Source organism: Rosa rugosa, chromosome 4 (genome assembly GCF_958449725.1).
Source record: "Rosa rugosa chromosome 4, drRosRugo1.1, whole genome shotgun sequence".
NCBI classification, from domain to species: Eukaryota; Viridiplantae; Streptophyta; class Magnoliopsida; order Rosales; family Rosaceae; genus Rosa; species Rosa rugosa.
In genome coordinates, this window is record NC_084823.1 from 41,650,365 (window position 1) to 41,663,137 (window position 12,773).

The following is a 12,773-nucleotide window of genomic DNA, read 5'->3' on the forward strand; positions in this document are numbered from 1 at the left end:
ATTTGCAGTAGCCATTTTGTGAAACGTGACGGCAATAAAGTTGCTCACCGGTTAGCAAAAGAGGCTTTGAAAGTTAGTCAACCTCTACTTTGCTTGGAGTCGAGGCCTTCTTGGCTCTATCAGTGTGTCGGATTTCCAGTGTGAAGTCCAGTTTGGTAAGTTTTCGTCCAGTTTGGTTGTTGGTGAGCCTTTGCAGATTATTTTTCCATAACTCATTGTACTCAATTCATTATTAATGAAGTTCTATTTGATAAAAAATAAAATAAAATTTTTCCTCATCTTTCTCAATTTTGTAAGATTTAGGAAACTAGAAAGGCAAAACGTAAATGCAGCCTATAAATCCAAACGAGGAAAACATTTTTCATTAAAAATGTCCTTCAGAAAGACACAAATATTTGTGGCGGATCTTATTGTTCAAGCTCTAAAATGCACAGAGAGCTCCGAGAATAGAGGGAAGCACCTAGGGTTTTGGAAAAGCACAGAAGAGGTTGTTGCCTGTCCGGCGGCGCCCCAGCGTCGATCGTAGGTCCAGGCTTCATCGATGAGTGGCGGGTGTTGCCGGACGGGATTGTGGGGTCTTGGGGCTCTAGGTTTTGGTATCCGGTTCAACCTTCTTGGTCGTGTATGACGTTTCTTTCCTCTCAGGCGGCGGTGCAGGCGGGCAGGATGGTTGGTTGGCGATCGGCGCAGGGTTGAAGCAGGTGGTCAGAGGCTGGATCGTGGCGGCGGTTTTCCATGGATCGTACGACGCTGATTCCCTCTCCGAGTTTGGTCGATCGGCGAAGAGTGCAAGGGTGTCTAACTTTCTGGCGGTTGGATGAAGCCGGGCGACAAAGCACGGCGAGTTTCTCACTGATACTCGGTGTGGGCTCATCGAGATCTGGCCGACAAAAGGTGAGGTTGGTGTGGCTTGCTGCGTGGATGGAGTCTTTCCGGCAGTGCGAGTTCGACGAGACAGATCTATGGTGGTGGTCTGCAGGCGGGTCAACTGAAGAGGAGGAAGATGATTGCGGCGGCTGGTCTATGTTTTTGTTTAAAGTAGTTTTCTTGGTTAGGAGTTCGATTAGGATTTTGGTTAGGTTTTTCTGGTTTTTGGCATGTCCCTACTCTGTTGAGCTAGGGTTGGGTCAAATTGAGGCGCCATGGATGTGGTGTTTTTCCTGGGGACGAATTGGATTATTGTCGGTTTTATCTTATGGTCAATGTGCTGACGAGCGATCATTGCACGTGGTCTGGCATCTTTGGGACACGGTGTGGAAGAGGGCGGTTGTTGTTGTTGCGGTTGTCTATGAGGTGGTATCGATATTCTCGGGATTCTCGGTAGCCCGAGGTGTTGGGCGGTATAGGTGGTTAGGGGTTGGGCCCTTTCGGCTCATGGAAGTCATTTATGGTGATGGACCCGTAACTGGTTTAGGTTTTAGGGAGGAGAGTGGGGAATTCTTGTCCACCACCGGTCATTCCCGTGTTATGTAATTTGGTTTCATTTTAATAAAGGATCTTATTCTCAAAAAAAAAAAAAAAGCTCTAGAATGCTTTTCGTCTTCAAAGACCAAAAGAGAAGAAAAACAAATCGATCCAAAAGAAAAAGAACAAGAGGTGATCAGAACTTGGTTTTAGGTTTCCTCTGCTAATTAATTAAGGACGTGCGTGTACCATTTCGTAAGAATTATCTCACGTGGAATAAGGTCTTGGGTTTAGAAAAGTCCAACAAGAAAAGAAATTGTTTTGTCCAGAAACAAAATATTATTTTGGCTCTACCAGTGAAATGGAATTATGGAAGTGCGAGTAGGAATCTTGAACAAATCTTAAGACAAAATATGAGGTCAGTGTCCGAGACAGAGACTCCAAAGCTAAGCTTCAAGAAATATCTTACAATAATTATGCATGCTACTATATTTAAGTACCAACTATATTAATAATAGAGCCCATCGGATTGCGATTTTGCACTATCAATCTATAAAAGGCGTCCGTTAAAGTGACCCCTCGAGCCTTTTTAGAAGATTGATCGATCAAGCGACTCTTCAACTTGGGATTTAGACATTTAATAGAGCTTTAATTTGTGCCAGTCCTCTTTTTATTTTACTTTTTTTTCCAAATATTATTAAAATTACTCCTTACCCGAGGTATTGTAAATGCATGATTTAGAATCACCACCTACATGGAATATGCCTAATTAGAGTACTGTTGCTTAATATTAGCCGTATATATGATGTTCCTTAATCATAGTACTAATTCTATTTTTAATGTTCTTCACTCACATTCTCATCTAGCAACTTGCTCTCATCATCAGCATTATTGATTTTGTATATCTTCAGAATGTATTCTTCTAGAAATCAATCAAATTAGAAAGTAAAAGTTGTTTAATTATTTGATTCTCATAAGGATCATTTGATTGTTAAATAAAAAACATGCATCACGTTGTGTTGCTCATTCGCCGGAGATGAGAAATTCTTGGTCAAATTTTTGCAAAAACGATTTGTAAAATGCCTTAAAACAAATGAAAAGATAGAGATAAGAGAGCTAGTATGAGTAGGCAGAGTTGCGTCTTCTTCACTCCAACAAACCAATGATGTTTGGTCGTACGGCCTTGATCAGTCTGTATAAGATAAGCATATTCATTAGTACAAGCAAAGAGTCCATTAGATACATCCGTACGTTTATCAAAGTACCGATTAAAACCAATTTAATACATAATTACCTCTCTCTCTCTCTCTCTCTCTCTCTCTCTCTCTCCCCCACCTGTTGCCCTTTCTGCTATATAACTTCATTTTCTTCCCCATACACTCCAAAATTCTGTACCGTGTGCCGAACTGCCGACCACTAATTCATCATATATACACAAAACAATTCTCTGATTTCCCAAAGGAACCATATTCTCATCTTTTTCCAAGAATCCCACCACCTCCACCAACGCCACTATAAAACCTCACTACTATAAACCACCTCAAAAACCCAACACACTCCAAACACATAACTCAAAGAGAGTACTTCAGTCCAGAGTTGGGTAATATTTTCGTCTGGACGCAAAACCCGGTTCAGTTTTGCCTTCTTTTTGGATCATGAACACCCACAGAATGAAAAAGAGCAGAGGTTTCAGGCTGCGAGTACACAAGCTGGTGAAGATCTTCAAATGGATAGTCCGACCCAGAAGAGAGCCGGCCCGGTACAAGAGGCTGGAATCCCCTACTGCCAGAACGTACAACCCCATTTCCAAATTCTTCACCTTGGCAAGGTCTCTTCGACGTGGAGCCAAGCAGCTGTGTTTTCCTAACTCGGGTTACATGCGGGTCGGGCAGGCTCCGGAGGAAGGGAAACCGGTGGTTGTCCCAAAGGGGCACATGGCGGTGTACGTGGGGGAGTCGGACGACGACACGCAGAGGTACTTGGTGCCTGTCATATACTTCAATCACCCGCTGTTTGGGGAGCTGTTGAAGGAGGCCGAGAAGGTTTACGGGTTCAACCATCCGGGTCGGATCGTCATACCTTGTGGGGCTTCGGAGTTTGAGAAGGTGCAGATGAGGATCGCTGCAGGGGACCATTGTCAACGGCAGAGGAGGAATAGTAACCGTCGCTATTAGTGTGAGTTGAACCGCGGGTGATGATCATTGGGGTAAATTCCCATAATGGTCCAAATTCATGATAGTGATTTTGATTTTTTCTTTTCCTTTTTCCCATTTTTCTTGTAAGAAATAGTCACAGAGAGGGGTTGTTTTCAACCTATACCAACTAGATGTATATTGTGAATATTAAAATCAATACACTTATCTTTAGAATATTTTTCAAATGATGTTCACTGATTCATTAAATGTTAAAGCGTATTTACGTACTAAGATGTTATCTTTTGTTTTATTTGTCTTTTTGTGCTTGACAACTTATGAGAATATTATAGAGAATTCATGAGCTTAATTAGCGTCAAATATGATTTATTTGGTGTATCTCAAAGATTTTGAGATGAAACTAGAAAACTCAATCAGTTACTATGCAAGAGAAGATTCGAACACTGCTCCTCAGGATTCGAGCATTAAGGAGGATCGAGGCGATATTAATTTCAAAAGGTCCCAAAAATTTCATGTTGATCAAATGGGCAAGTGGAAGTAGGACTTTCAAGTTTGATTATTTGATTGATATGCTTTAAGTAATAATGTTGATATAGACAGAATGAATTGAAATGTGCCATAATTGCAGTGCTCCATCTTACAGAAAATAACGTATGCACTATAGAATTTAAGCATTTTTTAAACGGTGACAAAGGCTTTGTGATGAAGAAGCTCATTTAAGCACTCGTATAATACAACATTACCTATGTGACTCCAAATTGTTAGTTATTTTGTACTTGACTATACCATGCGGTCGATATAAAAATGTTGGCCAAACAAACTAGCATGAGCTTGATCGCAACTACTAATCTTTGCTCCACAACTGAGATTGTTCTCAACTAGTCAACACGGGCATGTTAAGCCTTGGTGCACGCTATAGGTCGCCAACTTATGTAGCTAATCTGGATTAAAAATTGCGTCACCTGTACGATTGTACAGATAACTAATATCGACCATTACAAGCAAACCAAAACCTTTTGCTATCCTACTAGCTAGCATCTCCTCCTAATTAACAAATAGAAACATATCAAGAAGACACGGAACACCAACAAGAGAATTAGCCAAAATTCCATCGGAAAAAAAAAACAAAAAAAAAAAACAAGAGAATTAGCCAATTAGGCCTTGGTACAGCAAGGAAGGCACAAAACAACAAAGCATCATGGTGGAACAAGACCTAAATTACCATAGAACATGCGCCATCATCATGAGAGTTGCATGCATACATTCCTTTTTCTACCAAAAGCAATTTGGTTAATGGCTTTTTGGTCCCGCATGGTGAACCCTATAAGATCGGAGATCTCGAGTTGGATTCGAGCTAGCCATGTTGATGCTGAGCCTTGCTTCTATCTTGGTCCCCCCTTACTACCCTTTCTGTGACCAAAATGCACCACAACTAATTCGAATTCGTGACCGCTTCCAGTCGGACCGACCACTCAAAACAAGAGGTGAGGAGAAGGACTCGTGGCAGTGCCACAAAATTTGGTGCAACTCAAGTTTGATTCTCGTTGCTTGGTTTCTTGAAGGTTTTTGCTTTTAAGAATAAACCTGCGGTATTGTTCCTCATGCTGATGCACCTGGAACACGTACTAATATTCATGCATTGATGGTAAACTTGATTCCTTTGTTAGCCATTGTGATCCATCATTGTGATCTCCTTATCTCCATCCTAGTGTCAGACAGATCGATCTCACATCAATAGGATAGTGGAAGTTTACATGTCAAGTCCCCAAAATATGTGCACTCTGAACCAACTAGATCAATTTGGTTGAGCTGCACAATATGTAGTCCAACTATTTGGCTAAAATACAACTTGAATTTACCACCGGGATTCTCACAGTAGCTACAAATTAATTGAAATGGAATAAGATGAGGTTCAAACTTGATTTACCCACCCTATATATGGGCCTCCTAAATTTTAAGAGAAATTATACGAATTCAAGAGAGGAAGTCTTGAGGTTTCTTCTGAAATAGAAGTACCATTAATACTATGACAGAAGGCCAGCTGCTGAAAACACAACATTACTCTTTTATATATGTTATATATATTCACATGGATATTATTTTTGACATATCTATATTACCTTCTGCAATAGAAATATAAACGATGTGCCGTCCATAACCTACTACAAAGCTTTCAAAATTTCCAACATTTATTTCAAGCACTATAGCCTTTGTTTGAAGGATGCAGTCAGCCCAGATCATGACCATCACAAGCAGCCCAAGATGCTTCCTCCATTTGGGCTTGAGATACACCACTGTTGCAGATGTTGGCAAATGCACGCATGTGTTTCATGCCATACTGAGTCAGTGATCCACAATGTGTTTCAAACACTCGCACCTGTGATTCAAAGTTTTACAATCAGTAATTACAATGGTGAAACAACCGAACAACATTTAAGTCGCGAGATTCAAAGTTGGTAGGTGCAAGTAGTTATTACCATGGATTTTAAGCATTCCCAGTCATCCACAAGAGGCAGACCAAGTGGTCTGACGAAATTGAGCAGCGTAGCACCGTTCTCAGGTCCATAGAGAAATGTCCCTATGAATTTTATGCTTCCATCTATGTGATTCCTGTGCTTCATAGTTTCTCTAATCTGCTTCAGGATTTCCCTCTTCTTTTCTGACCCGTGTTCTGATCTTCTGTACTGTATGAAAATAACCAAGTGAACATTACATTAAGCTCAAGTGACCTGACCTAATTTAGTACTATTTGACAGCTTAACCAGTTCCCGCTTAAATTTTAAACTTTAATAGTTGGTCAACAGTTTCGTAGCTCAGATGATCGATCCAAATATGCTACAAATGATTCTGTTGGTTTTTTGTTCGTGTGAAAAACGAAAAAAAATGAGGGGAGAAGCTCACCAATTGCCACATGAAGAAAATCTCTGCATCTCTCTGGTTGACAACTTCCATGTGCTGTTCTAGTTGACCATTGTTTGGAGGGAAGTTCGCAGAGGAAGGATCAAAACCAAGGTACAAGTAGAGCTTCTCTTCTGTGAGATTTTTATTTCCATATTGCATCACATGAGATCCAATATTGTAGTTATTAAAATTCGAAGTCCGTTTCTTTACCTGCACAAACGCACATATTTACATTTGTCATATCAGAGTAATAACTGTTCAGATGAATGCTTAGAAATAATATTTGGGTCCAGAATATGAAATTTAAGTGCCAATCTACTGTGAACCTCACCGTCTGGTATTGTTGTTTTAATGTTTCTTTCTTCAGATTGTGTATCTCACTGCAAAACAGAAGAACACAGCAAATCATAGTGTTATATATATAGTGTGGCCAAACAATTATGCATTCATTGAAATATAAATTCACTAATTTCAAAGGAGTAAAAAGTCAGATAATACCTGTCCTCCATCCAAGCAACACTGTACAAATCCCCTAAGCAAGTGATGTATTCAGGTGGTGGTGGAGGGTTCATCCCAGGACAGTAAGTCCCAAAGCTGTTTTCCTCTGCATTTGATGCTGTAGTCACGTAAATGTTAAGGTCACTTGGCATTATGCCTTCAAAAACGCTCCCACTCTCACATGCTTCTACATATATAACCTGCATACGAGACAATTGAAGTCGAGCACTTAGCTGTCATGTACTCATATCTGTGTAATCATAAAAAGTGGAACAAACTAATAATGGAAAAGAAAAAGTGACATCCTTACCATCTCTTTGTAGCTCCCAGATGCATGTTTCTTCTTCAAAACATTAATGAAATCCATTGCATACAGAAAAGGCATATTTGGCATTCCTATAATTGAAAATTGGTGAGTTGTAGCTTTAAGTATATAACATTTTCTTTCTAAAAATTTGATCACATCCAAAAAGAGCAGTAAGGCTGACAAAGTTGTCTTGAAAAGGAGGAGGAGTTCTGTCCAAATTGATATGAGTTTTGATACATCACAGTAAAATGAGAAAGTTGGGAACTCACCAAGAACACCAGGACCACCATGATCCGAGTAGAATAAGAAGATCCTGTCATTAGGTTTGCTAGCCACAACCTTCCCACTTCCACCTTTCACAGCCTTCTTGTTCCCAAGAAGTACTGCATACAGGTTCGCAGCAGTTACATGCTTGCCGGTGTAATCCTACAGCGTATAATACCAAAAGTATATGAGATTCCAATTCAAAATAAAGCTCAATAGACAAATCAACAACCAAGCTTGAAGCTAGCTATGTTGGATATATGACCTCTTTTCATTGTATCCTTGTCCTTACTACTGAAATTTCAATAAATTGAACGAACCAATGAGGTTAGCTAGGGTGATTGGATTACTCCAAGTGATGTTCTACATCACAAGGGAACCAATGTCATCAGTCCTCTGTATTTATTAAAAGAATATCACCATAATACGACAGATGAGGGGCAGTAAAAGGCACTTCAACAATATTATGTATTAATGTATTATTGATTTATGTACTATATATCAATATTATACCAAATTTTTTTCATTTGGTTTACTTGGAGGGTGGGTCGAACCAGTATCCTAATAATTCTGAATTATTTAATTTCACACCCTCCTAGAGAAAAAGGTTCAAGTTTGAGAATTACTGTAAAACGGAGGCCAACATTGAAAAATGAGCTAAACAGTTGGACAAATTTGCAAAATGGAAAAGCTTGCTTAAAAGTTACACAAGTGACAAGCCAGAGACACAGCCACACAGGTCATAGTCTCATAGATGATAGATCAATATCACACTCACCAATCAGAATTCATGCTATAACTTACCACCCACACAAAGATGCACCTGCCATGACCTCTAACTTAATCACTGTGACTCCAATACACACATCACTGGGCATTTAGCTTTTCATTCAATTACTTTTAAACATGTTTTTAGAGAAATAAATTTCATCGCGGATGCAATTACAGATCTAAGCCATTCTATCCCTCATAATGTATCTTGGGTTGATAGGGTTCCTGCTGCCGCCTCTAGGGCGTTGCTATTTGACATTGTAAACTCTGGGTATCTCATAGGCTTTAATATCTAAATTATTTTTCCTTTCAAAAAAAATAAATATATAATTTATTATTAGACTTGCATAACCATCAAAAGTCATGTCACCTTTAATTGTCCGATGAAAAACTTTAGAATCTTTTTCAATTCTTATCATAAAAGTAGTCGCGTAGGGGTAATAATAAGTAATGTCTTTTTTTGCTAAACCTTGTGGGCTTGTGGTAAGCTTAATATAAACACAAGCTAGCTTATGGTTTTGTCCTCGTTAAATAACTAATCACTTAGCTCACAGTCTCACACGTGGCAACCATGATTAAGAAAAAACATATCGTACCCACTGTTTTTTTGGTCAGATAAGTATGAATGATACTAGATAGAGAAAGCATATTCAACTTCTACAATATTCAATAATATTACCATTGATTTGAGGAAAAAAAAGAAAAAGGAAAACTGCAGCTAGCTTTTGGTACCTTTGGGACGCCGGCATATACATCATGACCTTGTGGATGGTTGATGATGATGCCTTTCCTGGGATTCATCTCATGCATGGCGATGTCATCATACATGAAGACCACTATGTTCTCCTCCTTCAACCCACCTTTTCTCAGTATCTGATATGCGTGACAAACATCCGCCTGTACATATATATATGCATATGTATGTGAATCCATAAACCCAAAACCAAAACAGAAAGTAAGAACAAATAAAATTGATATCACACACACCTGATGCCTGTAATTTCCATAACCATTTGAACCGGCTACGAGAACCGCCCATGTTGTCCCGGATTGTTTATCAGTATCTTCGGTCTTATCCTTCTCCGAAGGCAACCGGATTGCAGAGTCCCAGAAGTCGAGCCTAGCTGCGGCTCGACCTCCTCCTCCTATAGTGGTTTGTATAACCAGTGCTACAAAGAGAACCAGCAGCTCAGACAGACGGACCGCCATGAAGAGTGAGCAACAGGCCGGGTTCAAGAAAACCCAGAGTTCTAAGGAAACTGTGGGCAGAGGAAGAGAAAGAAGAGGGGGAGAGCTGAGTGGAGTTGAAGGGTGGTGATATAGAGAGAGAGAGAGAGAGAGAGAGTATAAAAGTCGTGGGTGGTGAGTGGTGTCGTGGGAGGTGCCATGCATAACGAGACAAGAGGTTGACACGTATGGGACGGGAAATGAGTCTGGTGGGACCAAAGGTGGTGTGGATTGTACAGGTGGGCTGATGTTTGGCATTGGAGGCATTGTGAAGTGTGAAGGCCTGAAGCCCTGAATGAAGGGTGATCAATCTTTATTTGTGAGACTTATTAATCAAGGTAAATATTTTGGCTCCTTGCTCTTTATTAGAACAGAGACCAGTTTTTTCCTGTAACAGCTAAAGGATGTGATCAAGAAGACTGTTTGTTTCACTTTTGGTTAAACTTTTGTCTTCCTCTTGAGAAGAAATTACGCTTAAGCTTTCTACTTATGATACATGTGAAAATTATGCGTTCGAATCTCACTAATATATAAAATCGCTAGTTTATATACTATGTGTATAAATGCTAAGTTAAATATGTGATTGATTATCAAATTAAGACTAAAAAGGATTTTAAAGAGATATAAAAGCAAAGCTCGAAACTAAATTTTTTGAGAACAGTTGCAATATGAGCTAGGATTAAAATAACTCATTAAAAATTGACATATAACATATTTGTTATTCGCACAACTTGTGTCATATATTAGTCCAGGATAAGTAGCTGGCAATCTTAAAATGCTTACTTCATATCGAGTCGCGTTAAAACCTCTCAGAGCATTGTTTTATATTTGTCAATCAAGATATTTTGGCTATTTTCTCTTTATTAAAAGTTTAAAACGGACAACAGTTTGTTCTTGTAACAACTAAAGGATGTTGTATAAAACAAAAAAACAGCTAAAGGATGTGATCAAGAAGACCATTTGTTTTACCTTTTAGTTATTTTTTTTCTTCCTTTTGGGAGGAAATTAAGCTCAAGCTTTCTACTTGACTACTTGAGCAAAGGAATGGCGGGCGTGTTAGCGTGCATAGTAACTGAGTCAAATCATGTAATTAATCAGTCAATTGTCAAATTAAGACTCTAATAAGCATGTCAGTTAAAGAAATATAAAAGCTCGAAATTAAAATCGTTGAGAATAGCTGCAATATGAATTAGGACTAGATTAACTCATTAAAAATTAAAATCTAACATATTTTTTTTAGGGAAAATTTTGCAAACAGTACACCAACTAAATGCCACTAATAATTTCTATACATAAAGTTCCAAACCGAGCATTTTGGTACATGAAATCTGAAGATCGACCCACTATCTAGACACAACGTCAATGACGCCGTTAGTTTTAGTGCCACCTGGCCTAATTTGAAGGGTAATTTGGTCTCTTCAAGTTTTTACTCTGAGCACCCTCTCTCTCTCTCTCTCTCTCGCTGGGCACCCTTCGATGCTCAAGCTTCTCCGCCGAAACCATCTAATCGCAATCCCGGTAATTTCTTACCAAACCAAACCAAAGCAGCACAAGATAACAACAGGGGTCTCTCATCTCATCAATCTCTCTCTCTTCTCCTTCTTCTTCTTCTTCCTCTTTTTTTCTCCTCACTCATTTCTCTCTGTAATCAGACGCTCATCAATGGAAACCTCTCCCAAAAGAGCGACCAACACCAACCCAAACGCTCTCCCATCCCCAAACAGCCACACCTCCAACAACAACAACAATGGACTCCAAGCATCCCCAATAACCCCAATAGCCCAACCCTCGAAACCCCTGACCAGATCCGACTCTGCTAACATACCCGACCACCTTCGTCCGGCTTCAAGCTCTACGAGCGCCGCAACAACGCCATGAAGAATCTCCGGTTGAACCCTCTAATCCCAATCCTGGTGTTAAATTCCAACAACAACAACAACTTCGGATTCTCGCCGCGAAACCCGAAGATTTTGTCTCCGAGCGTTCTTGATTTTCCGGCGCTGGTGCTTAGCCCCGTCACGCCGCTCATACCCGACCCGTTTGACCGAAGAGATAGCGATCAAAGAAAAAGGGTTTGTCGCCAAGTACGACGCCGAGGGAATCGGAGCCCCGACTGTTGCCCTTATTCCCAACGAGGTCGCCTAATCTTCCTCTTGAATTACAAATGTTAGTCTGCAAATCGGAGAGAGTCAGAAAGAATAAAATAAGAAATGTAAGCAAGTGCTCCCGACCCCTCCCGTCTCGGCTCACTTTAAGAGGGAGGAAAAGTACTAAATTACCCTCATGTAAATGAGTAATGACATAAGAGTAAATGGCGTCATTGACGTCGTGTCTATATAGTGGGTCGGGCTTCAGATTTCGTGTACCAAAGTGCTCGGTTTGAAACTTTATGTATAAAACTTATTAGTGGCCTTTAGTTGGTGTACTATTTGCAAAATTTTCCATTTTTTTTATTCAAAAAATCCAACACATTTGTTAGTCGCAAAGTTAGCAACTTGTCTCATATTGGTCCAAAATAAGTAGCTGTCAATCTTAAAATGCTTATTTCGAAGTCGTGTTAAAAGCTCTAATAGCATCGTTTTATGCATACGTGTAAACGATGGGTTGGTCACGAGAAGTACGGCAAAACCTCAACTTGGTGAGGCCTAAATAAAACGTAGTAGTATTTGGTGAGCTAATCAAATTTTGATTGAAACATCTGTTTCCTTAATTTTATAAATAAACAAAGGATTAATTAATTAGCTTTCTCCAAAATAAAACAATGATGTTAACGCAACGCTATTTTCTAGTAGGATGAAGCCAAAAGATGTATTAATCAGGAGAGTATAACTTATAGCAATGAGGTTGGTCACTTGTTTTTGATAGACTAGATAATTTCAAGTGACTCGAAAGCTTTCATTTCAAACTTTATCAGAATTCTACAGAGGAAAACATGATTGGTCCAGAAAGCCAAGTTCGATTAATTAGTCTCTAATAGCTCACTTAATTTGATACTATGAACACCGAGATCAAAACCAAGTACAAGCGATAGGATTTCTGAGATTATCATGACAAAGTAATTGGTTGTTTTCGATGATAAAGCTACCGTTATGTATACTTGCGTTGGTGTGAAAAGAAAGATATTGACAAGATTGACAATGACCAACAAACCAAACGCCTATGTCCTGATATAAACCACATCTTTCTTAATCACTACATATCTATCTACTATAAACTCACATCTTTCTTAATCACTAGTCACTACATAT

At 39.4% G+C, this 12,773-nt stretch overlaps 2 protein-coding genes and 1 pseudogene across 2 annotated transcripts; 2 read left to right on the forward strand and 1 right to left on the reverse strand.

The window, feature by feature from the left end:
* Positions 1-2,725: 2,725 nt before the first annotated feature.
* Positions 2,726-3,775, forward strand: LOC133744937 (auxin-responsive protein SAUR36-like). The gene has a single exon (XM_062172960.1). It carries the CDS (start codon positions 3,060-3,062, stop codon positions 3,576-3,578), a length of 519 nt encoding a protein of 172 aa, XP_062028944.1. The 5' UTR covers positions 2,726-3,059; the 3' UTR covers positions 3,579-3,775.
* Positions 3,776-5,602: 1,827 nt separating this feature from the next.
* LOC133706748 (legumain) lies at positions 5,603-9,622 on the reverse strand. The gene is made up of 9 exons (XM_062132288.1): positions 9,286-9,622; positions 9,031-9,195; positions 7,533-7,689; positions 7,267-7,352; positions 6,957-7,156; positions 6,790-6,838; positions 6,459-6,668; positions 6,035-6,241; positions 5,603-5,934 (listed from the first exon to the last, which is right to left on the reverse strand). Exons 1-9 carry the CDS (start codon positions 9,505-9,507, stop codon positions 5,785-5,787), a joined length of 1,446 nt encoding a protein of 481 aa, XP_061988272.1. The 5' UTR covers positions 9,508-9,622; the 3' UTR covers positions 5,603-5,784.
* A 1,565-nt stretch (positions 9,623-11,187) lies between these two features.
* LOC133744834 (VQ motif-containing protein 4-like) lies at positions 11,188-11,818 on the forward strand (annotated as a pseudogene).
* Positions 11,819-12,773: the final 955 nt, after the last annotated feature.

What these genes read in the sequence shown, in the direction of transcription:
- LOC133744937 (XM_062172960.1), top strand. Translation starts at nt 3,060, where the DNA reads ATGAACACCCACAGAATGAAAAAGAGCAGAGGTTTCAGGCTGCGAGTA.
- LOC133706748 (XM_062132288.1), bottom strand. Translation starts at nt 9,507, where the DNA reads ATGGCGGTCCGTCTGTCTGAGCTGCTGGTTCTCTTTGTAGCACTGGTT. An exon ending in TGGTGGTCCTGGTGTTCTTG is followed by an intron (nt 7,353 to 7,532) that starts GTGAGTTCCCAA and finishes TTTCAATTATAG; the next exon opens with GAATGCCAAATATGCCTTTT. An exon ending in TAAAACAACAATACCAGACG is followed by an intron (nt 6,669 to 6,789) that starts GTGAGGTTCACA and finishes GCGTTTGTGCAG; the next exon opens with GTAAAGAAACGGACTTCGAA.